Source organism: Gobio gobio (assembly GCF_949357685.1).
Source record: "Gobio gobio genome assembly, chromosome: 9".
Classification (NCBI taxonomy): domain Eukaryota; kingdom Metazoa; phylum Chordata; class Actinopteri; order Cypriniformes; family Gobionidae; genus Gobio; species Gobio gobio.
The window spans coordinates 41,558,770-41,577,396 of record NC_137115.1 but is presented as its reverse complement, the minus strand read 5'-3'; the positions used below and the strand labels follow the sequence as shown (position 1 = coordinate 41,577,396).

The window sequence follows — 18,627 nt, the reverse complement described above, 5'->3', positions numbered from 1 at the left end:
TTTTCTAAACAAGGAGTCTTCGGGTTTCTGACTTTAACAATGTATTCTTTTGTTCAGATAAATGTTTTTGTAAAAAAAAAAGTCACTGGAACTGGAAATAAAATTTGCCTTGATAAAACAGTTTGTTTGCAACCTGGCATTCTGGGTAGGTGTGTTTTGGCACGAAATAGACTTGTGTACTTGAACTTGCACATTTTGTACACCAACAGAGATGGTTAAACTGTTTAAGGATGTTGTATAATGCAATTAAAAATGCCTGAATGCTACATATGTTCAGCAATATCTGAATACTGCACTCAACGTACAATAAATAAAGTGGTCAAAAAAGCCTTCCTGAATCAATTCATATTGAGATAGTCTATAGAAAATTGTTCTTTATTTGCTCGACACTGCAGCCCAGTGGAAGTAATAGGAACTGTTACAGTCTTCAAACAAACTAGCTAGAAGAAAATATTCAATTTACTTTATTATTCAAGATTTACACAAGAGGAGGGAACCGAGAACATCAAACATCTCAATTTAGTCCATAAGTAAAAACTAGGAAGCAGCAACTAATGTCACTCTCTCTGATTAAACTATTAACATTCAGTCCAATCTCTATAAATCTTTGAGAATATCGCAGAAATTAACATTTTTAAAACTAGATTGATAAACTGGATTAAATGATCATAAACTGCCACACAAATGTATTTGTATATAGGTATATAAAGTTTGAGCTATACATATCTTTTATAATACAAGTGAATTCCCTAAAACCACAAATTCACAGTCTCTCTCATACACACAAAAGTGCAAGATGAATAGTCTAGGATTTCAAACCGCAAAAAACCAAAACAATTAAAAGGTTACCAACCTCCACTAAAAATGTCAGTGATGCCCTATAAAATTAAGGTTTCATTTGAAACCCATTAAGCTGCAGAGGAAAACAAGCAAATTAGTTCTCAAATGTTAATCCATTTGAAAGATCCAATTATTTTTTATAATGAATGTAATATAACACAGACATGCCCTAATTAACATTTGGTCCTTACACAGAGATTAAGGGTTCATCTCAAATGGATCACTGTAATTATTGTTAAACCTTAAATTATAAACGCACATCAACATTCCTAAATCATGGGTGACTGAATTATAGTGTCAACAATACTATTGAACTGTTGCACTTGCTGATACTGTGACGTTTTTTCAGGTATTACAAGGCCTTTACGGAACAAACGCGATTAAGTGCAATTACTTTACAAACATGATAAAGCGGCAAGTGCAACGAGGGGGCGATGTTCTACAGCTACATGTCTAGAATTTACCAACATGCGCTCACAGTTTATGAAATGATCAGGTGTTATAATATGATGCATTAACCTAAAAAATGTTTTTTACAAAGTCAAATATTCAGCAGTTATTGCCTCCAGTGAATGACACTATATAGTGCAACAAACACCCATAGTCACCCTATAAAATAACTTTTTAAAGAAGGTCTGTTATGGGGAGACTGTGAGTTTGGCGGTGGCACAGTGCTTCATTTTAAGGTCTGTGTGGGTGCCCGGCTTCATCCGCAAGATTGAGAATGTACCCAGCTATATCTTCCTCCGTGGGAGCATCTGACATGACCCATGATTCATTAGCGGCAGTCACCTGAATTCGGCAGACAGGGCAGTTTCGGCTCTGACCGCTCCTATGTTGAGGCATAGACACAAAAGAGCACTGGGTTTGTCATGGCTGATTAAAATCATTTATGAATTCTGTCATTATTTATTGTCACAATGTTGTTCCAAACCCGTCTGACTTTGGTTAAATAATAAACTGTATCTGGCATTTAAATCAACTTTTGTAGCTTCTCTCTAGGCTGCACCATCACAGGAAGGAAAGAGACCAGTATTTGAAGTCACAATGAAATCAAAAGGAATATTGCAGTATCTATTATAAATGATATGTCCATGCACATAATTAGCAAAATACAATATCAATTGACCTCTAATTTGTATGTATTAATAATATAAATATCTTAAACCATGGACATAAACCAACATCATGCATTTGATCAGCTAAAGACAAAAAAAAAAAAACTAACCCCCTCCCCAAGAATTATTATTAAAAACATGTTTTTATTAAATTAATAAAGAAATATCTTACTATTGCAATAATACATACTATTGATTGTATTGTATGTTGCCTCTGGCTTGGCGTGCTCAGTTAAAAAAAATTTCAACTAAACATCGAAATAAATCTAATTAATAAACTAAATTAACCATTTAAACTAAATTACTGATCGAATTATTGATCTAAAGCCCACACTGTCACTGTATGATAATTGAAATGAACTGATGACATCAGCGTTTTTTCCAGAATGGCTATACAGCTGAATAAAATGATGCTGCATTATTTTCCTGTTTAACACTGTAAAGCTGCTTTGAAACAATCTACATTGTTAAAAGCGCAATATAAATAAAGTTGACTTGACTTGACTATTGTACCGTAAAATAAAAAATAGTATTTAATAATCATCATAAATTATAATACAATATGTTATAATAAAACTATTATTAGCATTGTTATTATTATTCATAATTATAACAACTTTAATCATTATTATATTTTATTTTACAGAACAACAGAAATTACAATACTAACATTTACGGTTGTCTTTTTTTCTTTACTTTCGAACCTTAAACCATTGAATTTTAATTTTGGCGGGAAACCACAGGAAGACTTTCTCTTTGCTGACAACAACAGATTTATAAATGATTCTCATTATGACTTTGGGAAGATGGTTGCCGCATGTTGCATTCCCAAATGCAAATTATACGCGACTCAGAGTACACAGCACTTGCAGAGTAGAATTGACTATGAATCAAAATGATCAAAAAAATTCTGAAACCATACACAGTGCTGTGCTTTACTCTGAAACATGCAGAGTGTCAGAATATAATATATTTATATAATGACATCACAACAGTATTTAAAGGGTCATGAAACCCTAAACCAAATTTTCTGAGATTTTAACAGAGTTATGAGTGTTGAGCATCATAGAAGTCAATGTTACCATCCATTCGTTTTGATAGTTGGATAAAACTAGTTAATAAAAATAAAAAAAGCGCTATATTCAACTTCCGGGTTTAACTTCATCTTTGTATCGACGTCACAGAATATGACGTTTTCTCATACTATAGTACGGCGATTACTCATCGGTGTCTCATAATTATTCATGAGTCTGCGTGTCCTTATCCTATGAGAACAGGCCTTGCTTAATTATTCATGAGACTGCGTGTCCTTATCCTATGATGCTGCGTTCACACCAAACGCGAATTGAGCGTCAAAATCGCGTCTACCGCGTCTAGTTTCACGCGCGAACATTTTGAATGCATTCGCGCGTCCGCAGAGAATTGGACGTGCGTAGGAAGAGCGTTCAAGGCACTCCAGGAGAAATATGTCATAAAACACCACTCTGCCTCTTTTCATTTTCCTTAAACATATATATTAAGCATTAATAGCCACACAAATGTGGTCCAGGCAACTCCTACATTATCTTCACTACATGTATATTTAAATATCCTTAAAATATAAAGTTATGAAACTTCTCTTTGCCCTCAGTCAAAACGATTTGGCAGACAACAAATTATAGATTCATGAGAGCAAAGCTCGGCCGTTAGATCTACACAAAACGAACCACTACAGGACATCAGAGCCAGCGGCAGACGCCAGAAGGACTGGCCGAGGAAAGGCTGCCTTCGCCGGGGTTATGAGCAGTGATTGTCCGGTGATCGCCTGGATCTCACAACTCCAAAAACACAAGATTATTTTTTTAAATAGGCGCTCTCTTTATAAATAAACCACAGATTTGAGCTTTAAACAACTACATTCCCACCTGAAAAAGTCTTAAAACTACATTTTGTGACACAATAGTACTATTTTTAATTTATGCAGGGTTTCTCATACACGTCACTTTACCACGTGACAGCAGCAAGCAGGCTCCTGATTGGTTAACGCGGCGCGAATTGACGCCAAAGTTCAAATTTTTCAACTCGGGCGTCAGACGCGAATTTGCTTCAAACGCGTGAATGCACAAAAGCACCATTCGCGTGTAACGCGTGTGTCGCGCAAGACGCTCAATTCGCGTCCAATTCGCGCCATTCGCGCGAACTGGACGCGCGAATGAGGCGGATTCGCGTCCTTCGCGTCCTTCGCGTCCTTCGCGTCCTTCGCGCCGCGCGAAACGCGCCTTCCGCGCCGCGAGACCTCCAGACGCGCGTCAACGCGCCTTTCCATTGACTTAACATTGAAATCACTCGCGCCAGACGCTCTATTCGCGTTTGGTGTGAACGCAGCATGAGAACAGGCCTCGCTTAATTATTCATGAGAGTGCGTGTCCTTATACTATGAGAACAGGCCTTGCTTAATTATTCATGAGACTGCGTGTCCTTATCCTATGAGAAGACGACTCGCTTAACACAGCAGCACGCGTTGATTGACAGGCGCTTCAAAGAGTGAGATCGCATTCAGTAAGTGAGAGATGTATTAATGGATCAAAAACGAGTATTTGTTTTTGCTTTGTAAGAGTTTCTGCGTCGCATAAGTTCTCTTCAGTAGATCCTGAGTCTTCGAAACAAACGCGATTCATCCACACTGTGAGTGTAACCGCTCTTTAAGGTCCATTTACCGATCATACAGCTCATAAAACTGTTGCCAGTCAGTCTCCCCTCATCCCCCTCCACACCGCAGCTTAACCACGCCCACTTTTATAGCATTTTTCAAAACTGTGGTGAGAACTGACGGCTGCTGAAACAGGGAGTTTCATGACCCTTTAAGACTTGAAAGCCAGTCCTGACCGGAATTCAGAATCAGATTTTCTCCTTTTTTGTTCCACGGAAGAAAGTAAGCCATAAAGGTTTGGAACAATATGAGGGTAGGTAATTCCTTATTTGGGAGTACTAACCAATAAATGAGTCATGATTATGAATCATAGATTCTTACCACTTGTCAATACACTTCTGACAGAAGCTGTGCGCACAGGGCAGAATAAGGTCTGCTTTCCCATCCATACAGATACAGCATTCTTCCTCATCAGTCAACTGTTTAACCCTGTTACAAAGCACACATAGCATATTTTTCTTGGTGAGACAATGAGTCATCCATTATGCATCATTACATCAGGTGCAGATTTGGCAAACAGAACAAATGCAGTCCCTAAAGTACCTGCCCATCCACATGCTGGCCTGGCAGGTGTCTTCTGATGACAGCTGTCCAGAGGATCCCTCTGCTGCCACCTCTGAACTCCAGACTTCAGCTGCCTGACTGGTGATGTCTTTATAGAGCTGGATAAACTGGTACAGGTTCATAATACGGGAGGCCTCCACCATTCCATTCTCCTTGTTAATCTACAAGCACACAGAGAGAGCAGTAACGATTTCCATCCCACCCTAGATAAACATCAACCACACAGAGCAAATGACTAATTTCTATATTTAAGAATACAGTTTGACTTCATTATAATCATATTAATATATTCCACCTATTGATGCATGGGTCTGTTCATTGATCTCACCTTGGTGCACACTATTCTCACAGCAACCTTCCATAAAGCAGTTGCATCAGATCCAGGCTGCACTTCAAACAAAAGGTGTTTCTTTTGGCCAGAGGCTAGTTTAGCGGTTCTGTGGAAGAAAGTCATTCCACTGTCAAACAGGATGTGTATATTTCAAAATACATATTTATATTATAATTGAGAAGGACATAGTGATGTCATTTTTACTATTTGCAAATTCAAAAAATATCAACACATTATATATTTCATTAAAATAAGCAAATTATTATTATTATTTAAATTATTTATTTAATATAATTTGTATTGTTTTACATACATTAAATATAATTTAATATAATAATAATAATGTAATAATGTTTGTTGGGACGTCATATTCTTATCAAACTCTAGCAGATTATTGCGTCACTATACCGGTAATTATAAAAATGTAAATAAAAAATGTAAATAAAAATTTAATTATTATGTAAATTAATAATTTAATAAAATTGTTGTTTTACATATTTTTTTCAATTTAATATTATTTCAAATATTATAATAATATAATGGGATGCCACATTCTTATCAAAATCCAGCAGATTATTGTGCCACTATGATTATAAAAAGTAACCATTATTATCATTATTAAATTTACTTTAATAATTGTTATAGTTTTAAATTGTATTTAATATTATAATATTATTATGGTTTATATATGGAATGGCACATTCTTATCAATCTCTAGCAGAGTATTGTGTAACTATAATTAATAAAAAAATCATATTTTTTAAATGATTAATTTAATATAATTGTTTTACATATTTTAATATTATTTTCAATATTATAACAATATTATGTTTTTATTGGATGCCACTGAAAGATTCTGGAATCTACCGCCGCTTCAATATAATTATGTATATATATCCTACTTAAATTCATAATCAAAGCCTCAATCAATATTCATCCTCCTATATAATTATTATGATTTTAATTATTCTTTCCAGTTATGATTTTGATTAATCAATAGGACCAATGATTGTTTCTTCCTTTATATTTTCTAAAGTTTGTATTTGGTCCTAATGATTTGTGATGTTTCGCCAAAGCACTTGATTTCAGAACATGTTGTTGTGTGTTTGGATTTTGGAGGCATCACACACCTCTAACTTGACAGGAATGCAGTAACAGCGATTGCTCATTTAGCCCGGCTTCCAGAGATGAAATATGGATTTGTCTTTCATTTTATTTTATATTTCCTTTTACTGAAACCCTAAAGAATCAAGATGAATATGGTCTGTACTATTGTCTGTATCTCTCATTGAGAGAAAAGCACATGTTATCAATATGTTTTGGAAAACTTTCTCTGGTTGGGACCAGATCTCACCAACTCCAACCTTGGGGAGACTGTGTATCTGTGTATGTGCGCAGTATTCGGTGTTACAGATCAGTATTGGATGTGGACTACGGGCATCCTAAGAGACGGGTGGACTTGTTGTTCTGGGCAAGCTGGCGCCTGCCAGCGTCAACAAGTGATATATGTACACGTGAATCTGATTAACTGACAATGTGTGGAAATTTACCAAGACTGTTCATTTTCTCTGAGCCAATCAGAATCATCTACCTGCAGTGATGACGTGGATAGACCTTGAAAACAGTATAACTGTTGAGAAATTGTATGTACGATAGGCGGAGACGGGTAGGCTGGTAGAGGGAGCGTGGCCTAAAAAAAGTAATTTTTTCTTTAATTAATTACACTCCTGACTCTTGGTCTTCATTTTTCACTACTGGTCCTGGGTCCTAAGCTGTTACCCCAACACCACATTCTTATCAAACTCCATCAGATTATTGTGTCACTATAATTTAAAAAAGTAACTATTATTATTATTATTTAAATGATTCATTTAATATAATTTTTTTTTTTTTTTACACATTCTTCAAACATTTTATATTATAGCTTTTATGAGATGCCACATTCTTATCAAACTCCAGCAGATGGCTGTCACTATAATTTAAAAAATTATTATTATCATTATTTAAACGTATTACAATTGTAATTGTTCTACATATTATTTTCAAAATTATAATAATATGGTTTTTATGGGACACCACCTTCTTATCAAACGCCAGCAGATTATTGCACAATATTGATCTATCCTAAAAGCCTCACTTACACATCATTGAGCTCCGCCACACGACCCAAGAACTCGTCATAGGTGAGGTAGCCGCTGTCACGCACCAGCCCCACATGTTTGATCAGTTTCTCAGGCAGTCTGGTCATTGCCTGGCCAGAAAGATGCTGGCCCATCCTGGCTCCAGATGGAGGGCTGCTCTGTAACAACTCTAGACCTCATTCACTGCTGGAGGCCCTAGACAAGAGAGGATGTTGACATGACGTCAAGCAGTGAGAACCCTGCCCTGTAGTGAGACATGCTGTACTTTAAACAGCATTTCCTAACACATGCAATTTTATGACCTCATTTTAATTCATAGAATTAACTATTATATATAAACTATATAAAACCGAATAGATACTTAGGTGTAGTGAAACTTCACTAAAATGTGATTAAAATGGTTAAAAGAAGAACTGGTGTCCAGTCACAGCAGCTAAAATATAGACATTCCTTTATTCATGCACAGAGGAGCCCTAAAGTCTGACACAACACTGAAAACGTGTTAAAATCTTTAAATAAAGTTTGAGGTGTAAAAAAAGTATGATGTAAATATTTAATGTAATCTAGAAGAATGCAACAGGAAGCATTTTCAGGAAGCATTTTCAGTAGTGCTCACAGGCATTTGGATCCCACTCTATACATAGTTTAACCTATAATATAGATGACAATTTTGTTAATTCTCATGTTATTGGTCAGCGACATAACACGAAACAATATTAACTTCTTGATGTGCTACAAAAAAAGAATACGGCCTCAAAATTACCACAAATGGTCTCAAGTTGTCAGTGAGATCAGTGGTACATTTCGCAGACTTTAAAATGATCCCTGAAACATTCATTCATAACAAATGTGCAACAATGCTTCCGAATTGAACAGGTTTTTATTTATTTCCTTATCTGCATAATATGATCTACCAAAACAACAACAACAAAAACATCCAACTCCCTTTTAAAATAACCAAGTAAACGAGTGAACAACGTAGATTTATTTCGGAATGTGAGAATGCGGCTTAAATATTGATGACGTTTGTATATCGAATATTACTATAAAAAAAACAATCATCTGGCTACTAGTGTTAGCTTGCCTAGCCAAAACAATATCTACATCTCTTAACGCAAATACACCAAAAGTTAGCATTAGCGACAAATGTACAAGAACTCGTGGAGATGCAAATAAATGTGTACAAACCTGCTGACATTTGTTTATCCAAGCAAATATTCGAGATGACAAGTAGGATGATAGCAAGAAACCCTTGTCGCGGGATGATGACGTCACGGTGGCAAGGCTCAATAGTAAATACCATCGAACCTTGACGCAAACAAGCTAGCAAGTGTGTACAACTTAAGGAATTTAAAGAATAGGGCCTACACATTATTCTCATTTAGCCTATTTTATTAACTAATGGTCAATTGTTATTAAAAATGACTAGGGAAAGAGCAAACTAGTATTTAAGTTAAATCAGTTAAATGAGCAGCAAGCTAAAAAAAAACAAAAATGCATCTTTTTTAAACACTTTTTTTCACCCCAAAGATGAAGATGTTGTTTAAAATCTGCAGGACTTTCTTCTGTGGAACACAGAAAAGTAGAAAATCAAAATAATTTGCAGGTTTCTCTTTTACATGCAGTTACAGTGACAGCTTTTTTAAAAATACAAAATAGCCTACAGTGTTTTCTTAGAGAATGTCCGGGTCTTGTTCCATTTGTAGGATGATGTTGTTGCATTTCCTATAGTTATTGTCTTTGCTGGTCTGTTCTGGCATACAATGCCTCTCACTTATTTGTTTCCACATCTCCGTTTCAATATTCTGTTTTGGCCTTATTCTGGTCCAAGATGGAAACCGTTGTCCTCTTTTGCTGAAAAAAGCATGGCGTATAGACCAGTCAGTGATGTACATGCATTTCTGTTTCATAGGCTAATAGTAGGCTAATTAAAAGTAAAAACTTACATTTTGATGTACCAAGCTGCACCTGCCGCTGCCAACAAAAGCAGTAGCACAAAAGAAATGATGATAAATGTTTTGGGAGTTGCTAAAATATAAAAAAAGAAACAAAAGTGTGTGATCAAATTAATGTGTTAAGTGATTAAATTGTTGTGCAGTTTAACTTTTAAAACCCAACCTCTGGATAGTACTCTGTTTGGTGTTATGGTCTGGGACAGTTCAGGCTGACCTGTGAAAGTTAAGGTATGCTGGGATGCTCTGTTAGGTGTAGTGGTCTGGGACAGTGCAGGCTGACCTGTGGAAGTTAAGGTATGCTCTGATGCTCTGTTAGTGGTCTGGGACAGTGCAGGCTGACCTGTGGAAGTTAAGGTATGCTCTGATGCTCTGTTAGTGGTCTGGGACAGTGCAGGCTGACCTGTGGAAGTTAAAGTATTCTGGGATGCTCTGTTAGGTGTTGTGGTCTGGGACAGCACAGGCTGACCTTTGGAGGTTAAAGTATGCTGAAAAAGAAAACGAGTGGATGAATAAGAGGAAGACAAGGGTGGTGAGGTTGAGAATTTGGGTGAGGTTCTGGAAGATGAAAGAGACAGATGGCTTGTTGTTGCCTGGGAACTGTCACTGATGTTAGAAAGACTAAGTGTTATAAATGTTGTGGAGGAAGTGTTGAAAGCAAAGGAAATGGATGGGGTGGATGTGTAGGCAGGAGAAGAGGTTGACTTAATGGATGATGGATGGGATGTTTTAGTGGAATAATGCTTGTTTGGTGGTGTTCTTCCTCCTGTTGTAGGTTCAGGTCTGCTTGATGTTGTTTCAAACGATCCATCAGTACCTGAGGTGCATTGTGAGAGACATCTGATTATGTCGCACATTTTACTGACAAAGTATGTTAGTAGATTTATGTACTGATTTCATTACCATTATATGTTCTTAACAAACAGACATATAGTTTAATTTTCTTTCTAATCACATTAAACATCATTGTTCCCTATTTCATGACATTAATTATTATATTGAAATCATTTTCAGAAACAGATTATAATTACCTGCTGGTTTAAAACAATACACATCAAACTTTTTGCTGATGCTAGCTCTCCAAACAGAAACGCCTGAACTGTTTTGACCACATTTTTCATTTCTCTCAATTCGAGGAATAACTGCAATATGCTCTTCAATCCAACCAAACCTGTGTGAAAGAATGATATTGCACTCTTAGAAGAAACATAACCCATAGAGTCGAAAATGACTTCCATTCATTAAAAAGATTAAAAGTTGAACTTAAAGGTTCTATGAAGTATTTAACACATAATGTAATATATAATTTTTATATCACTTTTGGCTGAAAAAAATAAATAAATAATTATATATATATATATATATATATATATATATATATATATATATATATATATATATATATATATATATATATATATATATATATATATATATATATATATATATATATATATATATATATATATATATATATAACCATTAAAATGAGGAAAATATTTTAGATTTACATATTTTAAATATAAGATAAGAACAAAATAATAAACTTGGTTAAAGTATTTATCAGACAAAATAATTTTGCAAGGAAATCTACAATCACAGGGTTTTTTTAAATATGCAAAATAAATAAAAAATAAATGCATAGAAAACAAACATCTCACTGGGAAATGCATACACTGAACATAATCAATTTTAACTATTTTTTTGTATGTCTCTTGTTTTCATAATTTATTTGTATGATACCCTGGCCAAAAATGATTTCTGCAGAATTTGGCGTTTTTTTTTTTTTTTTTTTTTTTGCATTATCACAAATAAAATAATTGACTCCCAGCACAACATGCAATATGCTTAAAAATCTCTTATAGTAACGTTTGACTAAAGGATGAAGATGTCAATTTTCCTAGTCCTAACATCACTTTTGGCCAGTACTGTATAATTATTTAGACAGCATGTGACAACACACATAATATGTGATAAAGCAGGCTCATGTTTTATTTCAATGAGTATTGTCTGTTATTAAAATGTCATATATAAAGCATCCATTGTAAATAAAATGTTATTGAGAAATAGGAATCCTATTTCCTAAGCAAATCAATATCATAAATTTACAATAATATTTTAATTGACTATTATTTAATTGTCTCATTAAATAGTACGTTACCTGCATGTCTGTAAGCCATTTTGGTTTGCTGTCTTCACTTCAGCTAGTGTCGCAATTCTCATTTTAATAGACTCACATGCATCTTTGGCTGTGGTGGCATTAAAACTGTACTTGTTGGTCTTGGTTTGGACTAACAGCACTCCAGAGATTCCATCATTTGTAGGGACTAAAAAACAATCAAAATTAAAATGCATCACAAACAATTCACAAAAAAAACTAAACAAAAGTGCATTTAAATCAACAGAAAAAAGAGAGAAACCTACCAAGGATTTGAGTCACATCTAGACAGGGTGTGCTTGTAAATAAAATGAATAGTAGACAAAATGCTAACCAGGCTCTAGCCATGACTGCAGAACATGCCACCAAAACTGCCCAGAAGCTTGGACACACTCAGTCTGTCGATGCTGCAGAAAGAGACCCATTAAAAATAGGAAACAGGAGGTTGAGGATGATCTGTAAGATGACCTTCCCAAAGAGGGCATTTAAAGCTGGGGCAGAGGGCAACTAAAAAACTTTTGCTTCCCATGGTTGTGCACCAGTTATGTCAAATATCTTTCAAAACATTCAATGCATCATGCACATAAAGACATTCTGGACAAGTTGGGAAAATATCCAACTTTCAGGCAGCTATATCGGGCAAAACAGAGCAAGTCTACTATCGGGCACCTATCAGTAACCAGATGTTGGTAACCATAGAGTTGACGGCACCCATTGACTTCCATAGTAGAGAAAAAGTCAACGGGTGCTGTCAACTGTCTGGTTACCGAGATTCTTTAAAATATCTTCTTTTGTGTTCAACAGAAGACAGAAACTCACACAGGTTTGGAACAACTTGAGGTTGAGTAAGTAGAGGGGAGTGGGGTAAGATGAGCCAGCTGACCCACCCCCTTTATCTTGGCAACCGTACACTTTTATTGCCATGTGAGCATATATTTTGGAACCATCCATCATTTCTGCCTCAAGAGTTGGAAGGCACCCATTTACTTTAAAAACTGGTTTTGGCCAAATTTGTCCAGGTCTAAAAATATTTATGATGCATGTTGGTGATTTAGCAATGTATAAAATCATGCAAATCATTTAGCTAAATATTAACCTGAATTGGTAAGCTAGATAGTTTTGTCCAAAATGGCAGCTATGGGGCAAAGTGAGCCTACTGATGTGGGGTTACTTGAGCCAGCGTTTTAGAGTAACTTGTAAAAGTTCTAATTCAGTTTTTATTTAATTTTACTCAACAAACTCTCTGTTTAGTCTGCTTTGGGGAAGATTACAACTTTGGTGTTCAATTTTAACTTCATTTGGTTGGTTAAGAAAATAAATATTACTATATATTTGTAAAATGATATTTGATTATTAAATTAGTTTTTAACTGAGGTAAATTATCTTTAAAGAGCACCTATCATGGCATTTAAAATGTTCCAAATATTGTTTTAGAAGTCCCCAACAACAGTTTTGCATGCATGCAATGACAAAAAAGACTTTAGTTTTCTTATAATATGCATTTATTTTTACCTGTTTTGACAGCGATTCTCAAATGATTCCTTTAGTGATTCACTTTTCAAAACCCCGCCTTTACGTGACGCTAATCTGCGGTGATTGGTCCGATGACCCAGTCAGTTGTGATTGGTATAGTCTCGGAAACGGAACGCCCATCAAAGTCTTATAATGACAGTAATTTGTTAATATGTGTCAGGAGTTATGAATATTAAAACCGCGTCGGTACTGTTTGATTGTAATATGAGCCTCAGCTGATCTCATTCATAAAAAAACTCCTCACGAAGACTCGCGACAAATCAACATCCCTCAGGGCTTTTAGTTCAAAAGTGTGCAGATGAGGAGACATATTGATAGATTCTCATATGTCTGTGTCAAATTTCTAAACAGAGGAGCATTTTTTATTCAATACTTCCTCAAAATGGGCAGAAATAGCCTAATCATGAGCGATTGAGTCTCTTATGTGTTGTTTTCAATTCATACTGGCAGCCGGAGGGCGCTCTGTGCACATGCAATCCATATATGGTACAGACAGACGAAGAAGATACCATGTGCCATAATAAAAGTCCATAATAAAAGCTTCCTGAGATCGCGAAACATACATTTGACGACTAATAATAAACACTCAATCGCGACGATGTATGGTTTGTCTTCAAGCCACTTAGTCTTCAAATGCTCATCCTTGGGCAGATGAAAAAAGTTTGCTTTTGAGTCGCACTTCAGAACACAGCGTCTCGTGGCCATGATGTTTTCTAGTTTTCACTGGCGTCTTGGAGCGCAATAAGTGGGCGTATCGTATTCAAATAACTTGACAAGTTGACGTCATCTAGTCAGAGAAAAAGCTTCGGTCTTCTAACGATTCTTAAAAATGATTCCGAGTCGACTCTTACTTTTGAAAGAAAATAACTATATATACGGTGCACTGTCATATTTCAAGCTATCACAGGATGTTTTTGTTCACTTAGATCTATGTTACACACTACATGAAAGGTAAATTTCAAAATTCCATGATAGGTGCTCTTTAACATTTAACATGGGTTTACACCCAGATGGTGCAACTTACCCACTGACCCGGACCTAACCTGGGGTAAGTTGAGACAAATAAACACTTAAAAAAAAAAATAAGAATCCATATTTTAGAACCCTTTGTCATAGATGTATTCTGATAATTTAAAATGATAGGAAACATTCTGAAATTACTTTAGATACTTTCATTGTACTTCTGCATAATTTTCTCTTATCTTGAGGACCACATAAAAACTGGCTCATCTTACCTCTCCCCTAATGGCAAAATTGTCATTTTTGTGTGATCTATTATTTTGTCCTTGACGGTTTGTCCTTGATGTTTTTTTGTTTTGTTTTGTTTTTTAAATCCACATGAAAATATTTCCCCTCAATGTGTCCTTGGACAAGTGAAAATGTTATAAGCCTAATCAGTGATAGTCGAGGTAGGCCTGTTTCCTTCTTCAGGTCATTCTTTTCTTGTCTGTGATTTTGAAGGCTAAATAAACAGAAAGGCTAATTACCACGTCACTTTCAAAGAAACCAGCCAACTGGCATGCTATATCAAGAAGCTGGGACTGAGAACAGTGAATTACAGGCTATGTCTATAGCAAAGACCTGATAGACAAACACAGAAAGCCTCTCATAATGAACCCACAGGGGAGAACCCACAAAATGACAGGAAGTTATTCAAAGCATCCTGTGCCATTTTGCAGATTCACATGATTTATTATCTCATCTCTAAATTCCTGACTTAGAACATAAAAACATATTTCCCTGACTGTGCTAAGAGCACAGGAAATAAACCATTACAAAAGGTTTTGACTGGGACTTTCAATATTATTCTTTTGACATTTTAAGAGGTTTGTGTTCTCTGTTCTTTTTATATCACTAGTTTGCAGTCACAAAATGTTAAAATAAAAATATATTTTTGTTCGCATGGCAGAATCAAATGTAATTGCTGTTAGGCATTTAATGTTTACAGCAAAATCACAAGCAAAGCTAAGTGGGCCAGTGGAACTTGTCCTATTTGTGCTGCTTCACTCTGCTTGAATAATACATCTACAATAAGAGGGGTTTGAGTTTCCATTCCTAGTCTGTAAAGTAAAGGAAATCAATCTTGTATACTTGTAAACAGCGTTGAGGGTAACACATTACAAGTAATGTGGGTTACTTAATCAGATTACTTTTTTTAAAACAACTAGTAAAGCAACTCATTACTTTTAAACTTACAAAATATTTGATTTACCTTTTCAAATAACATTTTTTAAGTTACTTTGTTTTCCCATTTATTAACTGACACTTTTGTTGAGAGAAATGGGGAGTAAGTGCAGAGGCATGTGCGCCGTGTACACTTCAAAACGTCTATTTTGAATGATTATTTTAAATAATGCTTATTGTAGTTCTACTGTGAGCATGGATTTACCCATCTCACTTGCACAAAAACAGATTCAGTATCCCTCAAAATGAATAAAAACAGTGAAATACAAACTCGCAAACCTAATTAAATTATGTATTTAATCTCACTTTATTGACCAATGTCTTTACTGCTGACCTCAGATGATCCAATTCAGTCATACAAATAAGAAAAAATTACAGTTAAACATCACATTTGTGTTTCATTTTTTTTTATTGAAAGTAAGTGTTGAACTTCTCCTGCTTCCTATTCTTCTGCGATCCATAATGGCAGCACAGCTGAAAGGTTTGTTTGAGCTACGTCCTCTACTGTACGGGTGAAAATGAGCATTTCTTTCAGGCTTATTCAATTCACTTTTGATGTGAAAGGGCCAAACAAAGATGCAAACCCAGGCTAGGTGAGAAAAAGTAAGGCAAAAGTAGTGTAACAATACTTTTAAAGGTTACGAAGTAACACAATTAGTTACTTTTTTTTTTTGAGAGAGAGAGCAACGCAAAATAACTGTGATGTATGTTCGTGTGTGGAGAAGGAAGAAGGCGGGGTCGGCGTGACTGGGACGGTCGCTTTATTACTCAGAACTTTTGTAAACAACAAAACAGGCGCTCGGGCGCATCAAAGGCAACAATATACTCAGTTTCTCTCAGCTTAAAGGGTAACTAAACCCTAAACCAACTTTTTTTAGTTAATGATCTGTAATACTGGGGCTTTATTAATGCTGTTCATTGATTCGAGTAAATGTTTTGACATTTGAGTATAAAGTGTTTTAATTCTATAAAATATGGTGTAAAACCGCCAAAGTGCTGCCCTCTTAAGGTTGAACGCTGGCTACTGCAGTTGAATTTTCCTATTGGACGTTGTGGTACATCGTGACGTAGGATGGTACCTCCAACCATAGACATAATAAATACATAACAATAGTAACTATAGAATAGAACTTTTAGTATACCACGTACATCATAAACCACTGAAATCGGTTGATAAATGTAAACTTTTTTTTGTTTTTATCCAGAAAAGCCGCAGCTCACCCGTTTACTTGCATTTGTTTACAGTGCAGTCTTGCCCTCACGCGTTGACGTATTGCAGCAACGTTCTAAAGCGGCCAATAGGGCGTCTATGTATTTATTATGTCTATGCCTCCAACGGCTCACTATCCGCGCCCCTGGCGCGAGCTCACCACGCCCTCAGAAATGTTTCCCCCAATCACATGATGAGAACGGCTTCACTCCAGTATGAACTGTCATATTACATGAAGTAAACATTATGAATGAAACTCACTTGACACTTGCTTTAACATTGTATTGAAGAAAATACGGTTAAATAATGCAGTTGTCAGTACACGTCAGGCTTTTCTTGCGATATTATAGCCGCCCGTCATGTGTACAGATAATTTTCATACATGAGACGCGCTTTCAAACCCTGACACGCAAGTGTTTGCCGCGGACGCAGTGATTAATCGGGGTCAAGCCATCCGCCACTCCGAAATACACAGTCAATCTATCCGCCACGTTATTTTGGGGTGCGCGCATACCTTGGCTATTACGGTAGGACCGTCAGAGAACTGATATGAAAACAAGTGATCTTCCGGTGAACACGAATACATTAATTTATTCAGTCCGACAGTCTGATTAAATAAAACAAATATTTTACCTGTAACTGTATGATGCCGAATTCCAAAATAAAAGTCTGCCTGAATAATAATTAAAAAACAACAACAACAGACACAAATAATTAAATATAAATAAACATTTCACAACCCAGTTTCACCAGTAAAATATGGTACACACCTCAAAGCCTGTCACTGTATGATGCCTAATTTCAAAATAAAAGTCTGCCTGAATAAATAAAAACAACAGACCTAAATATAAATCAATAAATAAACATTTCACAACCCAATTTCACCTGAAAATCATAGTACACCATAGTCACTATATGATGCCGAATTACAAACTAAAAGTCTGCATGTGTAAAAAAAAAGTCCTAGTTTCCACAGACTAATTTCACTGCAGATGGAGAGTACACCTTCTCACAGTGTCAACTACACCGTTTCAGGACAGTCTGATGTGGAATTACAAAATAAGAGCCACCCAAAATTCATATTTGCGCTGTTTTGAATGTACATTAAGTAACGCAAAAAAAGAAAAGTCATAGTTTCCACAGACTAATTTCACTGCAGATGGAGAGTTCACCTTCTCACAGTGTCAACTACTCCGTTTCAGGACAGTCTGATGTGGAATTACAAAATAAGAGCCACCCAAAATTCATATTTGCGCTGTTTTGTATTGACATTAAGTAACCCTTAAAAAAGAAAAGTCCTAGTTTCCACAGACTACATTCATTGCAGATGGAAAGTACACCTTCTCACAGTGTCAACTACACCGTTTCAAGACAGTCTGATGTGGAATTACAGAATAAAAGCCCCCCAAAATTCATATTTGCACTGTTTTGTATGTCCATGAAGTAACACATAAAAAGAAAAGTCCTAGTTTCCACAGAGGAATTTCACTGCAGATGGAGAGTACACCTTCTCACAGTGTCAACTACACCGTTTCAGGACAGTCTGATGTGGAATTACAGAATAAGAGCCACCCAAAATCCATATTTGCGCTGTTTTGTATGTACATGAAGTAACCCAAAAAAAGAAAAGTCCTAGTTTCCACAGACTAATTTCACTGCAGATGGAGAGTACACCTTCTCACAGTGTCAACTACACAGTTTCAGGACAGTCTGATGTAGAATTACAGAATAAGAGCCACCCAAAATTCATATTTGCGCTGTTTTGTATTGACATTAAGTAACCCTTAAAAAAGAAAAGTCCTAGCTTCCACAGACTAAATTCACTGCAGATGGAAAGTACACCTTCTCACAGTGTCAATTACATCGTTTCAGGACAGTCTGATGTGGAATTACAGAATAAGAGCCAC

At 35.8% G+C, this 18,627-nt stretch overlaps 1 protein-coding gene across 3 annotated transcripts; it reads right to left on the bottom strand.

Moving 5' to 3' along the window:
- Positions 1-339: 339 nt before the first annotated feature.
- Positions 340-14,916, bottom strand: rnf141 (ring finger protein 141). Of its 3 annotated transcripts, XM_079825600.1 has the most exons (8): positions 14,562-14,916; positions 12,060-12,200; positions 11,797-11,962; positions 10,667-10,806; positions 9,802-10,452; positions 9,630-9,711; positions 9,348-9,537; positions 8,547-9,248 (listed from the first exon to the last, which is right to left on the bottom strand). In XM_079825600.1, the coding sequence occupies exons 2-7, from the start codon at positions 12,139-12,141 to the stop codon at positions 9,357-9,359; spliced, it is 1,302 nt and encodes a 433-aa protein (XP_079681726.1). In that variant the 5' UTR covers positions 12,142-12,200; positions 14,562-14,916; the 3' UTR covers positions 8,547-9,248; positions 9,348-9,356. The 3 variants fall into 3 exon arrangements, with proteins under 3 accessions (XP_079681727.1, XP_079681728.1, XP_079681726.1); XM_079825601.1 differs by lacking the exons at positions 9,630-9,711; positions 9,802-10,452; positions 10,667-10,806; ... (1 more) ...; positions 12,060-12,200; positions 14,562-14,916 and adding exons at positions 340-1,672; positions 4,969-5,076; positions 5,191-5,372; positions 5,540-5,648; positions 7,684-7,878 and having other exon boundaries at positions 8,872-9,248; positions 9,348-9,381; XM_079825602.1 differs by lacking the exons at positions 9,348-9,537; positions 9,630-9,711; positions 9,802-10,452; ... (2 more) ...; positions 12,060-12,200; positions 14,562-14,916 and adding exons at positions 340-1,672; positions 4,969-5,076; positions 5,191-5,372; positions 5,540-5,648; positions 7,684-7,869 and having other exon boundaries at positions 8,872-8,964.
- Between the last annotated feature and the right edge of the window lie 3,711 nt (positions 14,917-18,627).